Source organism: Cervus elaphus, chromosome 23 (assembly GCF_910594005.1).
Source record: "Cervus elaphus chromosome 23, mCerEla1.1, whole genome shotgun sequence".
NCBI lineage: Eukaryota > Metazoa > Chordata > Mammalia > Artiodactyla > Cervidae > Cervus > Cervus elaphus.
Genome location: NC_057837.1, coordinates 70,122,602 through 70,148,254, shown reverse-complemented (window position 1 = coordinate 70,148,254; position 25,653 = coordinate 70,122,602). Strand labels below are relative to the sequence as shown.

At 43.4% G+C, this 25,653-nt stretch overlaps 1 protein-coding gene across 12 annotated transcripts in view; it reads left to right on the top strand.

Annotated features, from left to right (window-relative positions):
- PTPRT (protein tyrosine phosphatase receptor type T) overlaps window positions 1–25,653 on the top strand; it is a 1,101,260-nt gene that overhangs the window by 992,866 nt on the left and 82,741 nt on the right. For 8 of the 12 annotated variants that reach the window (XM_043884333.1, XM_043884327.1, XM_043884330.1 and 5 more), the window contains one exon: window positions 18,748–18,938. In XM_043884333.1, coding sequence (XP_043740268.1) covers window positions 18,748–18,938 — 191 coding nt within the window. The remainder of the gene's footprint in view (window positions 1–18,747; window positions 18,939–25,653) is intronic. The other 4 variants (XM_043884332.1, XM_043884325.1, XM_043884329.1 and 1 more) reach the window with 1 other exon arrangement.

The window sequence follows — 25,653 nt, the reverse complement described above, 5'->3', positions numbered from 1 at the left end:
CGTGAAAATTTGTTAGACCATTGTTTAGCAAATTCATCACATTGAACTTTTTACTTAGCAGAATCACTTAATTAGTGTTTTATTACTGGAATCGACTGTCAATTATGTGGCTAATTCATTTACTTAGGGAGTGAATGTTTTATCTGGGTAATGCAATTCAGAGTGCACTGTTAACTCTTTAATGATTAAATATTGTTGTCAGTGGCAATTCATGTTATAAGGAACATTAAATCATTTATTTCCCTTGAAGTATCCAGGTGTTGGAGAAATGTGTAGAGAGAATAGTTTAGAACCACTTATGAATTAAAGGACTTTCATTAACTGACTGTTAATGAAAGCTAAATAAAAGTGGCTGGAGGATTTTGATTGGACTCCTTGAAATAAATTGTTATAACATGTATACTTACATGTGTATGTTGCTGTAACACATGTAAAAATGCTCTTGTACTGACATGATTTGAGCTCTCACAAAACCACTATGGAGTGACGTTGGGGTTTGTATTTGGCAGTCTCTCAGATGACCGTGATGATTCCTGCCTGCTTTCATATATCCTGATATTATCCCTTCCGTTGAACACAGGCTATCCTACTGACTGACTTGTAATGAATAGACTGTAACAAAGTATTGACATGTCACTTTCAAGATTAGGTTATAAAAAGACTGGAGCTTCCATCTAGTCTGCTTGCTTTCTCTCTCTCACTTGCTCTGTGGGAAATCAGCTGCCAGGTTGTGACTTGCCCTATGGAGAGACCCACGGGGCGTGGAACTGAGGACCTTACTACAGTAACCCATGAGAAAATGAATCTGCTTGCAACCACATGGGTGAACTTGAAATCAGATTCTTCCCCTCAGATGAGTCTTCAGATGCAACCGTAGTCATACCGGGCAACTTGTGTACGGCTTCATGAAAGACCTAGAGCCAGAGGTACCCATGAAAGCTGCACTCAGACTTCTGACCGACAGAAACTCTGCGATGAGTAGATGTTTGTTGTTTTAAGTTGCTGAGTTTTAGAGTGGTTTGTAATGTAGTGATAATTAATAGCTTCCCAGGTGGCTCAGTGGTAAAGAATCTAGCTGCTAATGCAAGAGATGCAGGTTCGCTCCCTGGATTGGGAAGATCCCTTGGAGAAGGAAATAGCAACCCCATTCCAGTATTCTTGCCTGAAAAATCTCATGGACAAAGGAGCCTGGTGGGCTACAGTTTACAGGGTCTCAAAGAGTCAAATACAGCTAAGTGACTGGGTACACATGCATAATAGATAATTAATACATGACTTAACATGGGAGATGTTATAAGAATTTACCAAAAACTTTTTGGTTCAGAAGTAGTAGAGCCAGGATTTAGCCTTGGTTCTTCTGATGTATTTTTATAACCAAAAAGAGTAGGAACTGTAGTTAAGACCTCACATTGCAACTGTCAGGAGTCCTTAAAGCTTTGACATCTGATGAGTGCTCCTATTCCAAGGCAGTTTCTCTATAACAGTGATTCCCTTGTGATCTGCACACCGTTATTACCATGAGGAGAAGCCACTAGAATTCTGGAGAAGCTTGTGAGCAGAAAGCTTGTAGGACTGATCTTCTTTACTATGTTTTAATCGGGAGTTGAGTCAAAATTCCCCTTTGTAACATCAGTTACTGCACAACCTGCATTAAATGATTGTATATGTAGTTCCCAAACATGACTAGCCCCAAACTAAAGCTACTAAATCCGTGGGTCTAGAGAAGAAGTCTATATTTAACATGTTTCCTGAGTGACTGTTAGATAACATCAAGATTTGAGATCCCCTACATAAAACAAAATAGATTGCCATTCCAGTGATCAGCTTGTACAGTTCAATAACTGAGATTCTGCCATGCTAACCATTGATGTGCACACTCAGCTTTATTCTTATGAGAATGTTAGGTATCTGTCCTTCCCAGAGTAAAGGCCATCAGCTTTGGTTGCTTGAATATTTTTGTTTAGTTGGTTTTGAACAACACTAATCTGTACTACCTCATTCATTCACTAAAAGCAGAAAGGACAGTGCTTCCTTTTTTGAGTAACTCTAAGGCCATTAATGAACCAATTGTATTTCTTAACTGGAAGTTCCCTTAGAAACCATCTAATCTCACTACTCAAAGCACAGGTCCATGAACCAACAGCATCACCATCACTTGGGAGCTTGTTACAAGTGCAGTTCTTGGATCACTGAATTAGAATATGCATTTTTTATTCTCTGGCATGTATATTATTTTTTGAGAAACAGCAGTCTAATTTAACTCCATAATTTTAAGGCTAAGATCCAGAAAGGTGAAAGTCATCATGCAAGACAATTTAGTGGCAAAACCAGGAAGGACAGTCTCGTAACTCCACGACTGTGCTGCTTCCACTCTGTTTGTGACCAGTCGTCTCTGCACCGTATTGTTTCCACACACTCTGCTGAAGTATCCAGGGCATGGTTTGGAATGGGGAAATCAGGTACCTTTCCACCCAGGATAATGGCAAACTCCTTTCAGACAGCTGTTGCACATTTAAATTTCCTCTCCCAGACAAGTGTAGTCATTTCATTTTCTCTTTCTTATACATCAACAAAAGCCAGAGTCACCTGTCAGGCTGAAGATTGCAAAACCTGACAAAATTGACTTTTTCTAGTTTAGCTAAGTATTGCTTGGCAAGTATTTTGCATACCTTTGTCTTATGATGATTTTGATGAATGAGAGGAACAAGCCGATGTTTTCAGTGTGATGCATTATTTACCTTTTTTTCTCTCCATCAAACACCTTCCTGTGAAGATGAGGGTCTTGGAATGCAATGAAAGATACGGAACACAAAATGTTCAGCTGCTTATTTCTAGTGTGAGCACAACTCTCGAGCTAGAGAGAAATACCGTCATGTCCCACCCAAGCTGGAGTCACACCAGTGCTTCAGCCTTCAGTCTTAGATAAACCCACCCTGCCCCCACACAGTCTGTCATCCCCCCATACGAACCTCTCCTCAATAGCCACCCCAGAATCCATCTTTCCTGCTTGCAAAAATATCAAAACCATACAATTTACTTTACTTTATTATTTCTGCTTCAAGTAACTTACTAAGCAGGACATGTTCTATGTTCTTTGGAATATTCTATCTATTATATATTGACATGACCAACCATACACAGAACTTTCTGCTGATGGTATTAAATAACCTCACAATGGTGATAATCTTTCAACATTGAAGAAACTCACATTTTCTTCTTAACATACTTCATTCTCATCTGCTAAATGGTATACTTCTCAGGAAGCCATTCCTTACCAGCCAAAATGTGTACCATGCTGTATCATCTGTTTACAAAGGTTTTTAGGCACATATACCAAAACTTAAGTGCCTCTGAAAGTAAAAGTGGATGGTGAATATGCAGTAATTAAACACTGGACTTGGGCTTCCCTGGTAAGCTCAGCTGGTAAAGAATCCACCTGCAATGAAGGAGACCCTGGTTAGATTCCTGAGTCAGGAAGATCTGTTGGAGAAGGAATAAGCTACCCACTCCAGTATTCTTGGGCTTCCCTGGTGGCTCAGCTGGTAAAGAATCCACCTGCAATGTGGGAGACCTGGGTTAAATCCCTGGGTTGGGAAGATCCCGTGGAGAAGGGAAAGGCTACCCACTCCAGTATTCTGGTCTGGAGAATGTCATGGACTGTTAGAGAGTCCATGGGGTCGCAAAGAGTCAGACGTGACTGAGCGACTTTCACTTTAGATGTTATGAAAAAAGAGTTTCTGTTTCCCATGAGCTAAAACACATTAAATGTCCAGAGTAACACCCTTTCTCCCTTGTGGTTCAGCAGGACATTTGCAAGCCCCCATACACCCCCACAGCTGTATTCCTCTCATATCCTAGTTTGCTCACTGAGCAGTTACGACCAAAAAGCATCCTCTTGTTGCTACAGATCTTTTGCTTCTGGCACAGCAAGTAATCTTCATTTTTGTTTGAATTAAGTTCATAAAACCTACTCTGTGAACCCTGGCTGATATCAGCACTTTTGCTGTTTTGACGTCTTCCCACTGATTTTCATGAAATTGTGACAAAATGGGGAAAAAAAGAATGACTTTCATAGTTCCTTTTTAATAGTGAAATCCTTTCTTCAAACACAACCATACCTAGAAGTCTATTCTATAAAACAGATTAAAAAAAAAAAATTTCCCTCTGATTGGAGCAGAGGTGAGGGGACACTCATGTGTTTGCTGAGTCTTGCTCACACACACACGTGCACACACACACACACATGTGTGCACACATGTACAAAACCCCTCATGAGGGTCCAGTTCACTCCTGACCCACAGGAGACACTCTAAACAGAGGTCTCCCTTCCTAACTCTGGCTCAGCTCTTGGGTCCCTAAGCCACAGACTACTAATTCACTTACTCTTTCCCCAGAGACCACACGGGTGAACCTTTTCACTCCATGATTTACCCAAAGTAAAAATAATGATCCCCACCACTGGTCACTTGAACAGCTAAAGACTGATTGTCATTTTTGTTCAGTTGCTAAGTCCTGCCCAACTCTTTGCAACCCCATGGGCTGCAGCCCGCCAGGCTTCCTGGTCCTTCACCATCTCCTGGAATTTGCTCAAACTCATGTCAGTTGAATCAGGGATACCATCCAACCGTCTCACCCTCTGTCATCCCCTTCTCCTCCTGCCCTCAGTCTTTCCCAGCATCAGGGTCTTTTCCCATGGGTCTTTCCCATGGCATCAAGTGGCCAAAGTTTTGGAGCTTCAGCTTCAGCAGCAATCATAAGAACAAGGCTATTATTTGAAAGGCTCTGTCTAAAATCAAGCAGTGCACAGAGTGCATGACCATACATGGAAACCCTGTGGACCCCTGGATTAGAGGAGCATCAGGAAAGATGGAGCCCCAGTTTGTGGGGCTCTCATAGATCAGAGGGTATCACTGAGAGACACTTTGCTGCTACAGTCACCCAGGGTCCAGGAGTCAGCCCTCAGCCTAGAGACAAGAGAGAAACTCAAGAGGCCAGTGTTTTGTCACGTGAGGGATCCTTGGGCTGGAAGTGCTTCTGCATCTTGGCTCTGCCACCACAGTAATCAATACCTGTGATTAAGTTACATTCAACTATAAACATACATGCACAAGTTCATGTAGAACTGGGAAATCTGAGTAAGGTCAGTGGAGTGTATTCATGTCAATTTCCTGATCACGATGCTGTGGGTCAGTTATATAAGACAGCAACATTGGGGAAGACTGAGTGGAGAGTATAAGGAACCTCACTAAGTTATTTTTTACAACCTCAGGTGAATCTACAGTTATCTCAAAATAAAACTTCCTCTTAAGCAAAAGCTGGTGCTCTGGTAAAGGACTAGTAGGTAACTTCAGACCCTGGCCAGGTTCACCAGAGTCTTCAGATGTATTTCATGGTTTTCCTAGTCATTTACTCACTTGTCAGACCAAGTATGTGATAAAAGTGTTCTACCCGTTTCTGATGATTGTAAAGTGGTTTATGTGTATCTTTTTTTCTTAATCATTTTTGGCAGAGGCTTGTCTAATTTATCAGTGTTTTCAAAGGAAAGAGCCACCTTTTGTTTTTCTTCAGCGTCTCTTTTGTGTCCTTAACTTCCCTTATGTCCCATTAACATCTGTTCTTATATTTATTTACTTAGTACTTTCAATGACTGTATTTTTCATCTCCAAAAGTTAAATTTGTATTGTGAAAAGCCACCCATCTTTTTCCCATGATGTGTTGCCTTAAGCTGTGGTTCATGATCCTTCCATTTTCTCCTTAATCAGTCTAAGTGTATTTATTTTATCGTCTCTTAGACAGTTTTATTCTTTTCAATTCTTGGTAGGCATATCTCTCTGTGTATCGTGTCTGCTGACTTTCTCTCGTGGGGATAAGCTTCCTCACATGGCTTGTCATTCTTTGTATTTTATTTTTCCGCTTTGAATTCATCTTTAGTGGAGGCGATTTTGTTCTGTGGGAATTAGCATGTCTTGGATTATGAACACAGTCCTATAGAGTGGTTCTCATTTGCTTGTCAGGACAGGAAGACTTTCTGTGGTATTACAAGATTTTGTATGCTGACTTCTAGATTTGCAGCTGCTGTCTCACACACAGAGAACAAATGTGGAACCTGGACACAACTGTGACTGGCTCCAGAGCTTCCTTTGTACATTGTCTCTATTTGAAAGCTGTACACCCTTCTTTTTCTTGTTTGTTTTTTATTTTGTATTGGCATATAGCTTATTAACAGGGTTGTAATAGTTTCAGGTGAACAGCCAAGGGACTCAGCCACACGTATACATGTATCATTCTCCCACAACTCCCCTCCCATCCAGGCTGCCACATAACATTGAGCAAAGTTCCCCGGTATACACTCTTCCTTTTATTCTACTAATTGAAACCTTTAACTTAAGGGTGTTACACACACACAATTGACACAGATACACACACATGCTTAAAATTAGATCCTTTACTTAAGAACAAGATTAAAATAGTATATATTGGCTGTCCACTGCAAAAGGTAAAGAAGTTAATATATATATATATATATATATTTTTTTTTTTTCCTAGTGACTCATCAGTCACCATTTCCTGGTTTTCCTTAGTAACATTTCAGAAGTTAATCCAGTATTTTTAGTTTAGCTGTTTTTACATCGTTTCTCTTTAAGAATTCTTTTTTACAGTTCATTCTGTTTCAACTCACATTTATTTTGATTTTCATACTCATATCTCTGTTTAACTGATTTTGTTGTATAACAAATCGGTTCTTTTATAACACAATTTCCTCCAATCTTGTGGGGATTTTTATTTTATTTTTTTAACTAAAACATTTTTTTCCTTTTTTTCCCCTTACCTCCCCACACCTCTAGAAAAGAATCAGAGCCAATATAATTCCTGAGTCTTTGTGCATCAGGGAACATCTTTCTGTAGCCTCATAAATGAAAAACAGCTTTATCAGTGTATGATTTTGGAGTCACAGCATTTTTCCCTCAACAATTTTGTTCCGGTGATTTGGGGCATTTAAATTTAGGCAACAGAAAATATGGTTAGCATTTTTTCTTTTTCTTTTTCTTTATAGATAGCCTTTTCTTCCAGCCTAGATGTTTATCTGAGTTTTTGTGCATCAATAATGTTTAATAATATTATCAGGAGATTTGTTCTATTTTTAAGTAGCACAATGGAGAGCTCTTTACATTTGAAAATTTGGGGTTTTTATTCTGCCAAAGAGCTGTTTTTACATTGTATCCTTTATTATCACATCTATTTCATTTATTCTGTTCTCTTCTTTGATAACAGCAATTATCTGTCTTTATGCATCTGTTTTCTTTTCCCTGAAAATGTCTTTTTGGTGCCTTCACACATGAACACACATGAGCAGATGACAGATACCAGGAAAATAGGAGTCTCACTGTTCTCATTCCCTTGTATATTCACTGCAGAGTTCTCTAATTCTTCCCAAGTTTCTGCCTCAGTGTTGCTTATTCTCAATACAAATTCCAATGTCCATTCTAATTTTGTTATTATGTTTTGGTTTCATCTTTCTTTGCCTTGCTCAGCAAATTTTTTTCTAGTTGCTACTTAACTGGATCCATATTTTGAAATATCTGTCCTCATAGTTAATCTTTTACTACCTTTATTGTTCCATGTTTTCTTGAACTCCATACCAACGCAAATGCCTTTCTATTTTCTATTGTGTAAGTTATAGAAAAACAAAATAAACGGGCTTAAACAGTATGTTAATGTATTATCTTACAAAAGAGGAAGTCGGGAGTTAGAAGAGGTTCCATGGCTTGGTTGAATGATATGCACAAGAATGTCATTAAGGCTCCAATTCCTTTCAAGTTCTCCACTTTGCCATTTCATATTGGCATTGTCTTCAGTCTGGATCCCCTCTAGGAGGCAAGATTGCTTTAGCAGTTCTAAGCATCAAGCCCACACATGGTAGTGTCCAGTAGGAGACAGAAGTTGCTGGAGTATCCTTAAAAGCAAGGAAATCTTCCCTAGAAGAAAGTAGAACTCCCCTAATAGAACATCCCTCCTAGCTCACTGAACATTTTTGAGAATTGGCAGAGTTGATAGAAACACCCAACTGGCTTAAGGAAATCAGGATTTGCCCCTAGGTCTTGGAATAGGGCCATCCTCCTCTGAGTCACATGGAGAATGTGTGGGCACCCAAGCTTATTTGGGAGTTCTGCCAGAAAGGAAGAATTTGGGGGATGACTGTTGAGTCAATAGTCACCACTGACTACTTTTTTCTTTCGAAAATGTTGTTTTTCTCAGCATCCAGAGTGTTATTTTTCTTCTTTTTCACATCCTGGATTTTTCTGAGGCTCTGTGCTGTTTCGCGTCTGTTTTCTTAGCTTTGAAGAAGAGGTCTCTCCAGGATTGGTGTTTGTGAGTAAACAGAGAAGGCAAATTGTCACTGTTGCTTTTGCTGTTCAGCTGATTGGAATCCTCTTCTTGTGGCTGAAGCAGGAGAAGTCATGAATGCCCACAGTCCCCTCTTCTGTGTGACATGTCTTCCACCATCCCTCCATCTCATGAGAGCTGTCGAAGAAGAAATTCATACTCTCCACAAAGAGAAAGATTGATTTCTTTAAGCGAATGAATCCAGAAGCACTTTCCCATGACTCTTCCCATGACAATTTTTTTTTCTCTTAATACTGAACCTGCGTTCTGGGGTACAAAGTTGTTTATCTACCCTCTTTTGTCTTTTTTTTTTTTTTTTGACTGTGTCAGGTCTTAAGCCATGTGGGATGTTAGCTCCCCAACCAGGGATCAAACCTGCATCCTTGGCATTGCAAGGCAGATTCTTAACCACTGCACCATCAGGAAAGTCCCCACCTTCTTTGGTCTTCACCAGTAAAAGGGACTGAGGAAGACAAAGGGCTTGGAGATGCATGATCCCTGTATTGGCTTGCTTGATTCTCTGACCCCAGGAAAGAAAATGGGAAAAGATGAAACATTTCTGTCCTTTGAGCCAGTGTTACCTCAATAACAAAGTATAGGAGTGTCAATTGCCAACTATATAATGGCCATTTCAACTCTTCAGAATGTGGCACAGTGAGGTAGCATTGCATTTACTATTAGTTTTACAAGCTCAACCCTGGGCAGTTGGTCAGATTTAAGACTGGGAGAGAAGGTAATTCCATCTGCCATTACATTGAGTGAGAACACATTCCGGAGGGAGATATGAGATGGGGGTGTGGTGTGAACATACACTTTCTTGAAGGTCACAAATCTATGCACACTTATCCTGTTAGTCGCTTGTTCAGTTCAGTTCAGTTCAGTCGCTCAGTCGTGTCCGACTCTTTGCAACCCCATGAATTGCAGCATGCCAGGCCTCCCTGTCCATCACCAACTCCCAGAGTTTACTCAAACTCATGCCCATCAAGTCTGTGATGCCATCCAGCCATCTCATCCTCTGTCGTCCCCTTCTCCTCTTGCCCCCAGTCCCTCCCAGCATCAGGGTCTTTTCCAATGAGTCAACTCTTCACATGAGGTGGCCAAAGTACTAGAGTTTCAGCTTCAGCATCAGTCCTTCCAGTGAACACCCAGGACTGATCTTTAGGATGGACTGGTTGGATCTCCTTGCAGTCCAAGAGACTTTCCAACACCACAGTTCAAAAGCATCGATTTTTCGGCGCTCAGCCTTTTTCGTAGTCCAAATCTCACATCCATACATGACTGCTAGAAAAACCATAGCTTTGACTAGATGGATCTTTGTTGGCAAGGTAATGTCTCTGCTTTTTAATATGCTGTCTAAGTTGGTCATAGCTTTCCTTCCAAGGAGTAAGCATCTTTTAATTTCATGGCTGCAGTCACCATCTGCAGTGATTTTGGAGCCCAAAAAAATAAAGTCTGACACTGTTTCCACTGTCTCCCCATCTATTTCCCATGAGGAGATGGGACCAGATGACATGATCTTAGTTTTCTGAATGTTGAGCTTTAAGCCAACTTTTTCACTCTCCTCTTTCACTTTCATCAAGAGGCTTTTTAGTTCCTCTTCACTTTCTGCCATAAGGGTGATGTCATCTGCATATCTGAGGTTATTGATATTTCTCCTGGCAATCTTGATTCCAGCTTGTGCTTCTTCCAGCCCAGTGTTTCTCATGATGTACTCTGCATATAAGTTAAATAAGCAGGGTGACAATATACAGCCTTGACGTACTCCTTTTCCTATTAGGAACCAGTCTGTTGTTCCATGTCCAGTTCTAACTGTTGCTTCCTGACCCACATACAGGTTTCTCAAGAGGCAGGTCATGTGGTCTGGCATTCCCATCTCCTTCAGAATTTTCCACAGCTTATTGTGATCCACACAGTCGAAGGCTTTGGCATAGTCAATAAAGCAGAAATAGATGTTTTTCTGGAACTCTCTTGCTTTTTCGATGATCCAGCAGATGTTGGCAATTTGATCTCTGGTTCCTCTGCCTTTTCTAAAACCAGCTTGAACATCTGGAAGTTCACGGTTCACGTGTTGCTGAAGCCTGGCTTGGAGAATTTTGAGCATTACTTTACTAGTGTGTGAGATGAGTGCAATTGGGCGGTAGTTTGAACATTCTTTGGGTTTGCCTTTCTTAGGGATTGGAATGAAAACTGACCTTTTCCAGTCCTGTGGCCACTGCTGAGTTTTCCAAATCTGCTGGCATATTGAGTGCAGCACTTTCACAGCATCATCTTTCAGGATTTGAAATAGCTCAACTGGAATTCCATCACATCCACTAGCTTTGTTCGTAGTGATGCTTTCTAAGGCCCACTTGACTTCACATTCCAGGATGTCTGGCTCTAGGGGAGTGATCCCACCATTGTGATTATCTGGGTCGTGAAGATCTTTTTTGTACAGTTCTTCTGTGTATTCTTGCCACCTCTTCTTAATATCTTCTGCTTCTGTTAGGTCCATACCATTTCTGTCCTTTATTGAGCCCATTTTTGCATGAAATATTCCCTTGATATCTCTAATTTTCTTGAAGAGATCTCTAGTCTTTCCCATTCTGTTGTTTTCCTTTATTGCTTTGCATTGATCGCTGAGGAAGGCTTTCTTATCTCTCCTGGCTATTCTTTGGAACTCTGCATTCAAATGGGGATATCTTTCCTTTTCTCCTTTGCTTTTCACTTCTCTTCTTCTCACAGCTATTTGTAAGGCCTCCTCAGACAACCATTTTGCCTTTTTGCATTTCTTTTCCATGGGGATGATCTCGATCCCTGTCTCCTGTACAATGTCACGAACCTCCGTCCATAGTTCATCAGGCTGTCTGTCTATCAGATCTAGTCCCTTAAATCTATTTCTCACTTCCACTGTATAGTCATAAGGGATTTGATTTAGGTCATACCTGAATGGTCTAGTGGTTTTCCCTACTTTCTTCAGTTTAAGTCTGAATTTGGCAATAAGGAGTTCATGATCTGAGCCACAGTCAGCTCCCAGTCTTGTTTTTGCTGACTGTATAGAGCTTCTCCATCTTTGGCTGCAAAGAATATAATCAATCTGATTTCAGTGTTGGCCATCTGGTGATGTCCATGTGTAGAGTCTTCTCTTTTGTTGTTGGAAGACCAGTGCATTCTCTTGGCAAAACTCTATTAGCCTTTGCCCTGCTTCATTCCATATTCCAAGGCCAAATTTCCCTGTTACTCCAGGTGTTTCTTGACTTCCTCCTTTTGCATTCCAGTCCCCTATAATGAAAAGGACATCTTTTTTGGGTGTTAGTTCAAAAAGTCTTGTAGGTCTTCATAGAACCATTCAACTTCAGCTTCTTCAGCATTACTGGTTAGGGCATAGGCTTGGATTACCGTGATATTGAATGGCTTGCCTTGGAAATGAACAGAGATCATTCTGTTGTTTTTGAGATTGCATTTCGGACTCTCTTGTTGATCATGATGGCTACTCCATTTCTTCTAAGGGATTCCTGTCCACAGTAGTAGATATAATGGTCATCTGAGTTAAATTCACCCATTTCAGTCCATTTTAGTTCGCTGATTCCTAGAATGTCGACATTCACTCTTGCCATCTCCTGTTTGACCACTTCCAGTTTGCCTTGATTCATGGACCTAACATTCCAGGCTCCTATGCAATATTGCTCTTTACAGCATCGGACCTTGCTTCTATCACCAGTCACATCCACAACTGGGTATTGTTTTTGCTTTGGCTCCATCCCTTCATTCTTTCTGGAGTTATTTCTCCACTGATGTCCAGTAGCATATTGGGCACCTACCAACCTGGGGAGTTCCTCTTTCAGTAACCTATCATTTTGCCTTCTCATACTGTTCATGGGGTTCTCAAGGCAACAATACTGAAGTGGTTTGCCATTCCCTTCTCCAGTGGACCACATTCTGTCAGCCCTCTCCACCATGACCTGACCGTCTGGGGTGGCCCCACACAGCATGGCTTAGTTTCATTGAGTTAGAAAAGGCTGTGGTCCTGTGATCAGACTGGCTAGCGTCCTGTGATTATGGTTTTAGTGGTTTTAGTGTGATTATGGTCTGCCCTCTGATGCCCTCTCCCAACACCTACCATCTTACTTGGGTTTCTCTTACTTGGGACGTGGGGTATCTCTTCACGGCTGCTCCAGCAAAGCACAGCCGCTGCTCCTTACCTTGGACAAGGGGTATCTTCTCACAGCGGCCGCCACCCCTGACCTCGGGCATGGGGTAGCTCCTCTCGGCCGCCGCCCCTGACCTCGGAGGTGGGGTAGCTCCTCTCGGCCGCTGCCCCTGACCTCGGACGTGCAGAAGCTCCTCTCGGCCGCTGCTCCTGCCCTGTCGCAGCCTGGCGCTCTCGGTCGCTACCCCTGACCTTGGGCGAGGGGTAGCTCCTCACAGCCACGCTTCTGTGCGGTCCGTCGCAGCCGGCGTGCCTCTGCATTAGTGGCTTGAAGTGAAGTGAAAGTCTCTCAGTCGTGTCCAACTCTTTGCAACCCCATGGACTATACAGTCCCTGGAATTCTCCAGGCAAGAATACTGGAGTAGGTTGCCATTCCCTTCTTCAGGGGATCTTCCCAACCCAGGGATCGAACCTGGGTCTCCTGCATTGCAGGCAGATTCTTTACCATCTGGGTCACAAAGGAAGCCCCTGTCCTAGTTTAAGTCAAAAGTAGCATGTCATGCCTATGATTTTATATTTCACTGTCATTCATAATGAGATAAAGTAAAACTGGTTGAAAGTTGATTTAAAGAAGAACTTTGAAAGCATAACTGTGTAGATATGCACTATTCAGTGAAGTTGCCCCTGGCCACAGGTGGCTATTTACATTTAAATTAATTGAAATTAAGTGAAAAATTAAGTTCCTCAGTCATATTAGCCATATTTGAAGTGCATGTTAGTCATAGGGGGCCTCCCAGGTGGCATGACCAATGGTAAAGAATCCATCTACTAATGCATGAAGTGGCTGCCATATTGAATGTGTAAATATAGAGCAGTGTCCATCCTTATATGATGTTCCACTGGACAGTGCTCTGCTAGAGCTGTATGGGTAGGTGCCTTTTGGAGTTCACTCTAGCTCTAAGTCAGTTCTCTTGGAACTTGATCTGACTCTGGATGTCTGTGTATACCCACCCTGTCCAGCACTGTGGCCACTGACCATATGTGTTGTTGAGCACTAGAAATACGGCTGAGTTGAAATGCTTTATAAGATACACTTTGGATTTCAAAGCCTTAGTATGAGTAAAGAATGTCAAATATATCATTAATAATGTTATACCAGTTTTGCATTGAAATGTCATTTCAGTGCATTGGATTCAACAAAACTTCTTACTAAAATTCATTTCACTTTTTTTTTTTTGACCTGCAACCCACTCCAGTACTCTTGCCTGGAAAATCCCATGGATGGAGGAGTCTGGTAGGCTACAGTCCATGGGATCTCAAAGAGTCGGACACGACTGAGCGACTTCCCGTAATGTTGCTATAAGAAAAGCAATTTAACTTACATACATGGCTCATGCTGTATTTCCACTGGACCTCTTTACCCTTCTGTGTAACTCCAGAATGTTCTCCCGTTCCCTGTATCTTTCACTAGATCTGCGGTTCCCAGTCCAGGAGCCATAAGCCACATGTGGGATTTTAAATTTAAGTGAATTAAACTGAAGCACAATGTGAAATGCAGTTTGCCCATCACAGTAGCCACATTTCCCATGCTCAGTAGTCACATGTGATGAGTGGCACAGCACAGATACAGCCCATTTCCATCATCATGGAAAGGGACCGACCTGATACAGGTTGCACACAGTTACAGCAGAATCCAAAGAAGTGGATGCTTCAAGTTTGACGAATATTTCCACGGTGCCTAACTCTGCAGCACATTACCCTCCCACCTCCCAGAGCCCATCCTGTCTCACTTTTGTCAAGTGTTTATGAACCTTCTCTCCTACAAGTGGCAGGAGAGTGTGTCCTCCCTCTGAACACGCTTTCCCCCATCCTCCTGTCTGTACGTGTATCTCACACTGTGCTTTGTACAGTGTAGGTCCTCAGTTCAGATTTGTTAGCTGGTTGGAGTGGCTATTCCTAGCAAGAGATTAGAAATATGTGGCTGACATTAATAGAAGATCTGTAATGACTGGTTCAGTTCAGTTCAGTCACTCAGTCGTGTCCGACTCTTTGCGACCCCATGAACTGCAGCACACCAGGCCTCCCTGTCCATCACCAACTCCCAGAGTCCACCCAAACCCATGTCCATTGAGTCAGTGATTCCATCCAACCATCTCATCCTCTGTTGTCCCCTTCTCCTCCTGCCCTCAATCTTCCCCAGCATCAGGGTCTTTTCCAATGAGTCAGCTCTTCGCATCAGGTGGCCAAAAGTATTGGAGTTTCAGCTTCAGCATCAGTCCTTCCAAAGAACACCCAGGACTGATCTCCTTTAGGATGGACTGGTTGGATCTCCTCGCAACCAAGGGACTCTCAAGCATCTTCTCCAACACCACAGTTCAAAAGCATGAATTCTTCGGCACTCAGCTTTCTTTATAGTCCAACTCTCACATCCATACATGACCACTGGAAAAACCATAGCCTTGACCAGACGGACCTTTGTTGGCAAAGTAATGTCTCTGCTTCTTTATATGCTGTCTAGGTTGGTCATAACTTTCCTTCCAAGGAGGAAGCGTCTTTTAATTTCATGGCTGCAGACACCATCTGCAGTGATTTTGGAGCCCAGAAAAATTAAGTAATGACTGGTAGCAGGAGAATGAAAAAGAAAGAGAAAGTCAAAGCCAGGTTCCCAAGGAAGAATGACTGGTAGAAAGACAAGAAAGAGGAAATCAGAGGGAGCATGGTAACCGGCATCTCCATAACCCCACATCACCATAACCCCTCTGCTGGCCCCGCAAGTGCCTCACAGGCAGTGGAGGGACTCGTTGCAGTGGTGGGGGGTGGGGAGGGGATTCAAGCCCTAGACAACAGCTATAGAAAAAAGTACAAAAGAAATCCAAAATATTATTATGTGATAAATAAACATGCAAGACCCATTAATGAGAATTTGAAATGGTATGAAAATCAAGGGTCTGATGAGGAGAAAAATGAAAACTGTTCTCTCCCTGGGCCAGCTGGTTCGAGTTACATTTTATGAGCAGCATGTGGATTCCAGCGCCCTTGTTGAATTAGCAACAGAATCGCACATTAGTTTTAAGGCTCCCTCTCGAATAGGAACATCATAACGCTTTTTAATTGGGGCTGATAAAAACGTAGCATTACTTGTAGGTTCCTAAGAGAAGTGAGTTGTGAAATTGGGTTTTCATTAAACCTAATGATGGAAAATTAAGTATAGTGCGTCTGGTGAAATGGGGTGTGATAAAAGGCATCACTTCTGCATTATCAGAGGTTAATAAGGGAATAGGTGAAGTAAGATACATTGGAAAAGGGAGTCCAACTAGTTGAATTAATAAACCTTGAAAATCCCTTGGTTCCGAGTCTTCACAGCATCATTAGTACCAGCGCTGACATTATTACAAATGTTACAATGATACAAGTTGCTAAATTTCAGACACGTTTATTTTCCATTCCAGTGTTGGTTTTGCTGACATCGAGTTTACAGTCTGTCTAGCAATGTGTTTAAAGGAAAACATCCATATTGGTAGCTGTTTGGCTTTGGAAACACTTGGCATCTCACAAAAATCATCAGGTGCTTGATCCTAAGAAATCTATCTCTGCTAGATAGCTGGTCTCCCAGGCCACCCAGGCCCATGGGTCTCTGAAGATTTCTGTCCGCGTATATGATGGTGGCTTAGGTGGGAGACATTCCCAGGGCTCTAGGCACTGACTCTGGTTCATCCTCTCCTGGAAAACCAGGAAGTACAGCATCTGGAGAAGCAAACCCAAGTGTTCCTTTCTTCTCCAGCCCCACAGGTGATATTCACCAGAAGGATGCCACATATCCATGGCAGCTGGGACACCTACAAGTCATATGTACTGAGTCGTTTCCATCATGTCTGACTCTTTGCAACCCTATAGACTATAGCCCGCCAGGCTCCTCTGTCCATGGGATTCTCCAGGCAAGAATATTGGAGTGGGTTGCCAGGCCCTCATCCAAGGGATCTTCCCAACCTAGGGATTGAACCCACATCTCTAATGTCTCCTGCCTTGGCAACCTGGTTCTTTATCATTGAGTTACAAGACATAATGTGTCTTTAAAGAGAAGGCATCTTCTTAAAATCCTTTCTAGAGGCTTGAAGGTTAGTAGACATTCACACCTCTCTAGGCCTACCTCACTCCATGTCTTACAACTTTGCCCCCATCACCTCTCCACCCTCCGCCTCCACTCCATCCCAGCCCCCTTGCTCTTACATAGATGTGCTTGACTTTTCCCACTTCTCCTCTTGTGCTTCCAGTGGGCGTCCTTGTCTGTCCACCTTACAGGGTTCCAAACTCCTGGACCACAGACTGCTACCAGGCCATGGCCTGTTAGGAACCCAGCTACACAGCAGGAGTGAGCAGCCAAGTGAATGAAGCTTCATCTCTCTTCACAGGCACTCCCCATCACTCACATTACCACCTGAGCTCCACCTCCTGTCAGATCAGCCAGGGCAGAATAAATGCAATGCAGTTGAATCAGCCCAAAACCATCCTCTACCCTGGACCCGTGGAAAAATTGTCTCCCACGAAACTAGTCCCTCAGGCCAAAAAGGTTGGGGACCACTGTACTCGACTGTCAGGGGTGAAACCTGTCTTCTGAGCATTGCCAGTGCCTGCCAGAGTCCCTGGCACAGGGTGAAGTCTCAGTAAATCCTAACTCCCGATCACAAGGGTGTGATGGAGGAGGGACACAGTGCCCACATTTGCCAGCTCTGTGTTGAAGCAGTGCCCGTGCAGATGTGTCACCTGTGACCTCACATCCGAGGAGAAAAATAAGCTGTATTTTCCTCGTGCCTGCCAGGAAACATGTGTGTACATCTCACCTTCTTACATCATGTGCTCACATCTAGGCCCTTCTTCCTGGTGCATAAACCTGTAAGTTCTAGATCTTTCTGTCGGCAATCGTTTCCTTAACTAGGAACAGCTTTGCTCGTGCCGACACATAGGAGGGAAGTTCACTTTTACAGAATCAGTGTTTGATGGATTATTGTGACATAGAGACAAACTGAAAGATGCATGCGTTCTGAAAAGAAAAGTTGCAGAAAATGAGGAAATACATGCTAAACCTCCCAGCAAATGAGTGTGGCATAGCCCTCATGGGGTCTGCCTTGGTGCCTTGCAGTGTCTGAAAACATCTGGGTGAGACACGTTAAATCTGGCAGTCCTCATCTTATGCACACCACAAACACCGCAGTCTAGGGCATAGAGTGTCCACGACTCTGGGAGGAGAGACCGAGCCTGAATGGCTCTGGATGAGATGCACTGGCCCTAGAACATTGACAGTGTGTTGCTGGCAGGGAGTTCAGAGGGTAAGAAAGTGGTTTTACTGGTACAAGGGGAGCAGAGGCATTCAAATTCCACCCTCAACAGGCATCAGTTTTGAGGGTAGCCCAACTAATATGGGGCAGTGAACTCAATCAGTGTGTCTAAAGATTGTTAACAGGAGAGATTGTAGCTCTTATACCAAGGGGAGGTGATGAAGGAGATCAGGTATACGGCCCGGACCTGGGAGAAGTAGCTGAAGGAGGAGGTTCGGGCCTTTCTACCTGCAAGGTAGGCACAGCATCACTCCAGGATTAAGACTGTTACGTGCTGGGGAAATCAGACAGTAGGCAGAAAATGATCACACTGCACATGCCAGAGCTGGAGAGAGCAGCTGAGAGGGTGAGGGTCCCTGCTTTTTACGGTGGATCCAAAGACTGGCTCCAATTCCTCCCAGAGTACAACCTGAAGGAAACAAACTAGTAGAGAAACCAGGTCACAAGGATACAGTCAAATGGACCAGAAGCAGACACATGGCTCTGTTCTCCAGGGACCACCAAGACATTCCAAGCAGGCTGCAGGAGGGTGCCCCCAGTATCCAGCCTGCCCAGCTTCTAACTGGTTCTGGGATTGGCCTGGATTGGCCACGACCACCCTGGCAAGCCTGGAGGACGGACAGAGCTGACAGCCAACCTGGGAGCTTGGCTTTACTCCGTAAAGATGCACCCTTGAAATAGAAACAGACCGCCAGTTATTGTGTCTGTTTGTTGTTTAGTTTTTAAACCTGCCACTACAGCCAGGCCAGGGAAACCACACATCTCTGATCTTTCTGAAATTCCCCGATCAGTAGTCCTGAGTTGGTTCCCTCAGTCCTCCCCATGTCAAGCTGGGGGAGGGACAGAGGACAGAGGACAAAGCTCCTATAGGTGATGGCCTGTTCTGCCTCCTTCTCTTTGAAGCAGATGGCAGCCGTGGGGAGCTGGCGCAGCCCACCCTCACGATCCAGACTCACCCCTACCGAGCCTGCGACCCCGTGGAGATGAGCTATCCCCGGGACCAGTTCCAGCCCGCCATCCGGGTGGCTGACCTGCTCCAGCACATCACCCAGATGAAGAGGGGCCAGGGCTACGGGTTCAAGGAGGAGTATGAGGTAAGAGACCACCCCGCAGGAAACTCCCTGGTGGGCGCAGAAGCCTCATGGATGCTACAGTCTTGCTACTCAAAGTATGGTCCAGCAGCATCAGCAGCACCCGGGAGCATGTCAGAAATACACGGTTAAGTCCCCATTCAGATCTGCTGCATCAGTTTGGAGTCACGTCCTCCTTCAGTAGGAAGAGAGAATGACTTGAGCCCCCATCCTACACATTGAAGAAAAACCAGCAGGTGTCCCCTGCCTTTCACTGATTTCTAGGAGGTCTGCTTGCTCTGGTCACCTGTTGCCTCATGGTCATGCTTCTGTTGTGTTTTCAGCACCCGCCCCAGTCAATATCTCATCTGGTGACCGCCATCCCCCCCTTTCTCTATACCTCTCCACATCCATTGGGCATCCCTTACCTTGCTCCCCAACCTGTCTCTATTGCCAGGGACGTGTGATAGCAGTTGTTACTGAGGTTTGGGAAATCACAGAAAGATTGCCGTACAGGAAGCACCTGAATACAAGTCCTTCTGAGGTTCTGGTCACCTGACAGGTCTCTGTCCACTTCCTTCCCCAAAGTTCTTTTCAGTGTCCTCAAATTTTCCTTTTTTTCCTCCTCCTTTTTTTCTAGCAGCCAAAAGAGAACTCCCATACTCCGTTTACTTTTTTTATGCAGAACAGTTTAGCTTTCTTTATCTCACTCCCTTTGTTTCACTCCTTGCCCATTAGGCCTCACCTTTTGCAAGCAAAAAGTAGAATGAAAAAAGGAGGAACTGATGTTTTCTAGCCCTAAAGAGCACCTCACTCCCCTGGAGGAATTTTGCACCCTTCCTGTGCCAGTCAGAATGCAGCTGCAAGCAGCTTTGGAAAGAGCATCTTTTTCTTCTCTTTTCCTCTCTCTCCCTCTCCTCCTCCTTTCCCAAAATATCTTTTGAGCACTTACTGTGTGCCAGGCTCTGGGTTATTTGCACTGGGTTTTCTTGTGGTGGTGTTGTTTTTTCTTGCCTTCACATGCAGCATGTGGCCCAAATATGCTAGGTTCAGTTCAGTGTGTGCAGTGAAAATGCGTTGACTCAGATGCTACACATTTGGAATTCTTGATACCAAGGACTAAGTTTAACTCTCAGACAGTATTCTGAGAAAGCGCTTACACAGCAGTATTTCAGAAGCTGTGTGAGGTCATGAAATTGTGCCAAACCATGGGGGAGGGGTCCAGACCCCAATGCAACAAACTGTGTGGCCTCTCGGCTTTGCAGTCTGACTTTTAAAAGTCTTTATTAGTTGAATGAAGAGTTTGGATACGGTGATTACTAAGGGCCTGTCTGGTCCTAAAACTTTATGAGAGTGTAAAACACGGTAGCAAGGGGAACGTTTGACACATTTATGAGAACAAAAACGTTTATGTCAATGAATGTAAGTAATTACCAGCTCAGGAGAACTAGCAGTTAATTTCAAATATGGTCTAAGTAAAATAGCATTTTTCACATATCCAATCTATAAATTTTGGGAGGATATTGGCATAAGAATCGCAGGAGATAGTCTCATCACCTCGCCTCCCTGGGCCTTATTTCCTAGGAGGTTGCTTGAATGATCTTGGTCTCAGGGGGCTGAGAAGCTCAGCAGCTGGAAGCAGGACCTCGGTCCTTGTCTGCTTTGAAAAAAAAAAAGTTCAGCGAAGAGACAAAGATTGTGAAGCAGGTGAAGTGTTTATTAGAAGTGACATACATGTGGAGGAATCCACAGGTGGACTCAGTCATTTTCACCCAATAGGAGTGGCTTAGCTCTCTTATATGGGGGCAATTTTCCATATCCCCTCAGCCAGTCATCTTGCTCATGTGCATATTTGGTCTGACTCAGGGCCCTCTCCAATGTGCATGCACATCTTTCAGCCAAGATGAATTTCTAGTGTGAGGGTTTCTGGGAGGTTGGCAGGACATATTATGGGCTGGCACCCCCCCTTCCTTTGACCTCTGAGGATCTTTTCTGCTCACGTGTGGTCTGGGATATCTCCTTGATCACAAGAATGAGAAAAAATGTGATCAGCTTATCTTTTATTCAGGCAGGGCTCTGTTGTTATCTCTTGTTCTGAAGTGTCAGGGGAGACTGTTTGGAGCTGCTCAGCCTGGGGCCCATCTATCTCCTGCCTCAATCCCAAGCCCTTAAAGTATGTGTGATGGGGGGAGGGGGACACATGTATGTGCTTACACTCACGTGTGTAGATCTGTCTGCTGAGCGAATGTCAGGAGAGGGTGTGTTGTTTATAAAGTTATGGTCAGTATCATAAAGGTTGAATAAGTCATCAGTCATAATATTTAATTTGTTTTAAATTTTCAAATAGCATTAAGGGATCAATCTGTGTGATTGATCAGAAAGGGGTCAAAGTAGTCAAAGCCTGAGAAACACTGTTCTAAGAACTTGCAATCTAAAATTTGAAAACAGAAATACAAATACATTTGCCAATTTTGGTGCATTGCCACCCAGAATGATGTCACTTTTAAAAGCATCCATCCCTGTGTGGTGGGATCTGGGTTGATATTTTTTTTCTTTTTTAACATTCCTTTGTGTGTGTGTGCTTTTTTATATTTTCCAAACTTTCTAGCATGGAAATTAACTGCTTTTATAGTGAGAGAGAAAACAATACATGTTGTTCCATCATTTGGACTTCAACCAGAAATAGCATTAAGTAGGCTAGACTTGCCCTCAATCAGTTCAGATTACATTAATCAGTTAGCTTGAATGCTTAGCTTCTAGTTAACAGTATTTCCTGATTAACTGGAGATTAATTGGAAAACATTACTTAATAGGAGTCTTTCCACAGTGTCTTTCCACTAACGGAGACTGTAGCTGGATGTTGTTTTGATCATCAAGGCTCCTGTGATGTCTGGAAGCTACAAACTGAGCAAAGAATCACAAATCCACTTGAAGACCATTTCCTATTGTAGACAGAAGATTCCCGGGTCTTCAGGCCTCTTCTCAAACCCACACACATGTGCTCTGTCTGTGGCCTGTCACTCCCCTACCCTGCTCAGTTTTTTCATACAAATGAGTGGGTTTGACAAATTAACATATAAGGGACCTCTCAGCTGTAGCAAGCTGTGTCTTATAAAATTCAGTTAAGTTTTTCAGTCACTCACAAATTTGTTCATTAAACATTTACCAAGTATTTACTATTCCCAAGGACTGTTCTAGATATTTGGGATACACCAGAGAACAAAAATAGGCAAAGATCCTTGTCCTTGTGAAACTTGTGTTCTAGCAGAGGAACCTCAAAATAAACAGTAGACTTAAAAATAAGGAAGTTAGTTTACAGTAACTTACTTACTGTAATATGTTAGTCAATAATATAGTATGGTAGACAGTGATAAATACTGTGTTACAAACTACCCCAAATCTTGGTGACATAAAACAACCAATTTATCATGTGCATTGATTCAATGGATCAGGAATTTGGACAGAATACAGCAGGGGTAGTCTGTCTCTACACCATGATGTCTGAAGCCTTGACTTGGAAGTTTCTATGGCTTAGGGCTGAAGTGATATGGAAGTGTCTTCAGTCACGTGGCTACCAGTTGATGTAGGCTATCATCTGGGATCTCAGCTGGGATAGCCAGCTGGAACACCTATACTAAGCCTCTTCAGGTAGCCTGGCTTCTTCACAGCATGGTTGCCTCAAGATCCTTGAACTTCTTACGTAGTGGTACAGGACTTCATTGGTGAGCCTGCTAGCTCACAAAGTGGCAAGTGCATCACCCCTTGTGACCTGCACTTGGACACCACAGAGAACACTCCTACCACTTTATATTGGTTATAAGCAAACAATAACTGCCTATATTCTACAGAAGGGGAATTAGACTCCATCTCTCTTTTTTTAAATGTATTTTATTATTATATATTTGGTTGTACCAAGTCTTTGTGCGGCACATGGGGTCTTCAGTTTTCTTTGCAGCATGTGGGGTCTTTTAGTTGCAGCATATGAGCTCTTAGTTTGTAGCACGTGGGATTTTGGTTCCCTGACCAGGGGTCAAACCCAAGCTGCCTGCATTGGGAGCGCAGAATCTGAGCCACTGGACACTTAGCCACCAAGGAAGTCCCTAGACTCCATCTCTTGATGAAGGGAGGGGCAGCCGCAAGATTCTAAAAGAGAATACAAAACAGGAGCAGTTGGAAACTCTGATCTGTGGCTTATACAATCTTCCACAAGTAAGTACCATGGGGAATGAAAGAGTACAGGGAAGGGAGAGGGTATATTTCAGGAACACGAAGTGAAGGAGGCTCCAATACTGAACAGACCGAAAGGGCCATCTTTAATTATGAGATGTGGGCAGAGACTTTGTGAAAAATATCCGGAGGAAAAGATCAAGGGAGTAATGTATCTGGCATGTACAAGGAGGTCATGGAGTGAGTAGAGTGAACATGGAGGAAAAGCAATAGAAGGTATAGTTGGAAAAATAAAGGGGGCCTGACCATATAGTGCCTTATAAGCCATTATAAGGACTTTAGGCTTTTACTCTGAATGGGCTAGAGAGCCACTGCAGCGCTTTGAGAAGACAAGTGATAATTTCTTGACATTATTTTGAAAGACTGATTCTAGTTACTATTTGAAGAATGGAAACAAAGGAAAGAAAGTGTAAAAGTAGCGAAGCCAGTGGAGAGGCCATGCGGTAGCTCAGTGGAGAGATGGTGCTGACTCACCTGGAATGTGGCAGCAGGGGTGGTGAGAAGTTGTTGGACTATGAATGTATTTTAAGAGCCAACAGAATCCTCACACATCATACATGGAGACTGAGAGAAACAGAGGAGTCAAGGGTGATTCCGGGGTTGTTATCTGAGACCCTGGAAGGATGGAGTTGCCATCAGTGGAGATGGGAACCTGTAGGTGGAACAGTGATGAGAAGGAAGGAATGGGGAGTTCCTTTCTGAACTAAGCTGTCCAATAGATATCCTAGTGGAGATGGAAAGTAGGTAGCTGGATGTATGAGATGGGAATTTGGGAAAGAAGCCTGGGCTTTGCAGACAGTCTGGGGTATCATTGACATAGAGATGATATGTGACTGTTTAAAGTCAGTGAGTCTAGACAGAGATGAGGACCAAGGACTCAGTCTCACAGAATTTCAACTGTAAGATGTTAAAGCACTTTTCCTAGACCAGGCGTTGTATTGGTCTCTCAGAACTGAGGAGACAAGATAGAGTCCTTGCCTTATGGGGAGAGTGAAAATCATTCAGTCATGCCTGACTCTTTGCAACCCCATAGACTATACAATCCATGGAATTCTCCAGGCCAGAATACTGGAGTGGGTAGCCTTTCCCTTTGCTAAGGAATCTTCTCAACCCAGGGATCAAACCCAGGTCTCCTGCACTGCAGGCAGATTTTTTACCAGCTGAGCCACAAGGGAAACCCAAGAAAACTGGAGTGGGTAGCCTATCCCTTCTCCAGCAGATCTTTTTGACCAGGAATCAAACCGGGGTCTCCTGCATTGCAGGCAGATTCTTTACCAACTGAGTTCATAGAGCTCATTCTTAGAGATGGGCATATAAACTGACTAGTTCACTATTTGGCAAAATGTCACAATAGAGGCATCCTCGGAACGCTGTCCAGTCCCATCACTTCATTGAAAGTAGATGGGGAAACAACGAACACAGTGACAGACTTTATTTTCTTGGGCTCCAAAATCACTACAGATGATGACTGCAGCCATGAAATTAAAAGACACTTGCTCCTTGGAAGAAAAGCTATGACAAGCCTAGACAACATATTAAAAAGCAGAGACATTTCTTTACTGACAAAGGTCCGTCTAGTCAAGGCTATGGTTTTTCCAGTGGTCATGTATGGATGTGAGAGTTAGACCATAAACAAAGCTGGGCACCAAAGAATTGATGCTTTTGAACTGTGGTGCTGGAGAAGACTCTTGAGAGTCCCTTGTACTACAAGGAGATCCAACCAGTCAATCCTGAAGCAAATCCGTCCTGAATATTCATTGAAAGGACTGATGCTAAAGCTACAGCTCCAATACTTTGGCCACCCGATGTGAAGAACTGACTCACTGAAAAGACCCTGATGCTGGGAAAGATTGAAGGCAGGAGGAAAAGGGGACAACAGAGGATGAGATAGTTGGATGGCATCACCACCTCAAAGGGTGTGAGTTTGAGTAACCTCACAAAGAGTCGGACATGACTGAGCAACTGAACTGAACTAAACGGAGTGCTGTCAGAACCCGTGGAGGTGGGATGCATTGAGCCTAGCCTGAGGTTGGATGGCCAGTGGCTTTCTGGAAGACATGAAGTCTAAGTCAAAGCTGGAGAAATAGGAGGGAGCATAGAAGGAGATGGGGCTGAAATTGTTAAGCAGGCATGGGATTGGGGCAAGGGGGTCTTGTCAGGCTGAGGAGTTTGGATTTTACTCCAGGAGTAATGGGGAGCTACTGAAAAAAGCAGGATTTTTTAAGCTGGATTCACATTTTAGATGCAACTCTTTGTCGTAGACCAGAGCAGGGAAACCAGAGACAGGTAGGCAGCTGGAACAGTAATTCAAGGAAAGTATGAAGTTGCCTGAACCAGGAGACTGGGCCCTGAGCCCAGATAAGCCCACACACATTCTTTCATATAGAGCCATAAAATCATCTTGTTCTCTTGAGCATGTAAACTTGAATATATATTTTAAGTTCAGTGACTTGAAATAATGCATGAATGGTCCTGAACTGAGAGTCAGAATGCCTAGGTTCAAGTCCTGTCT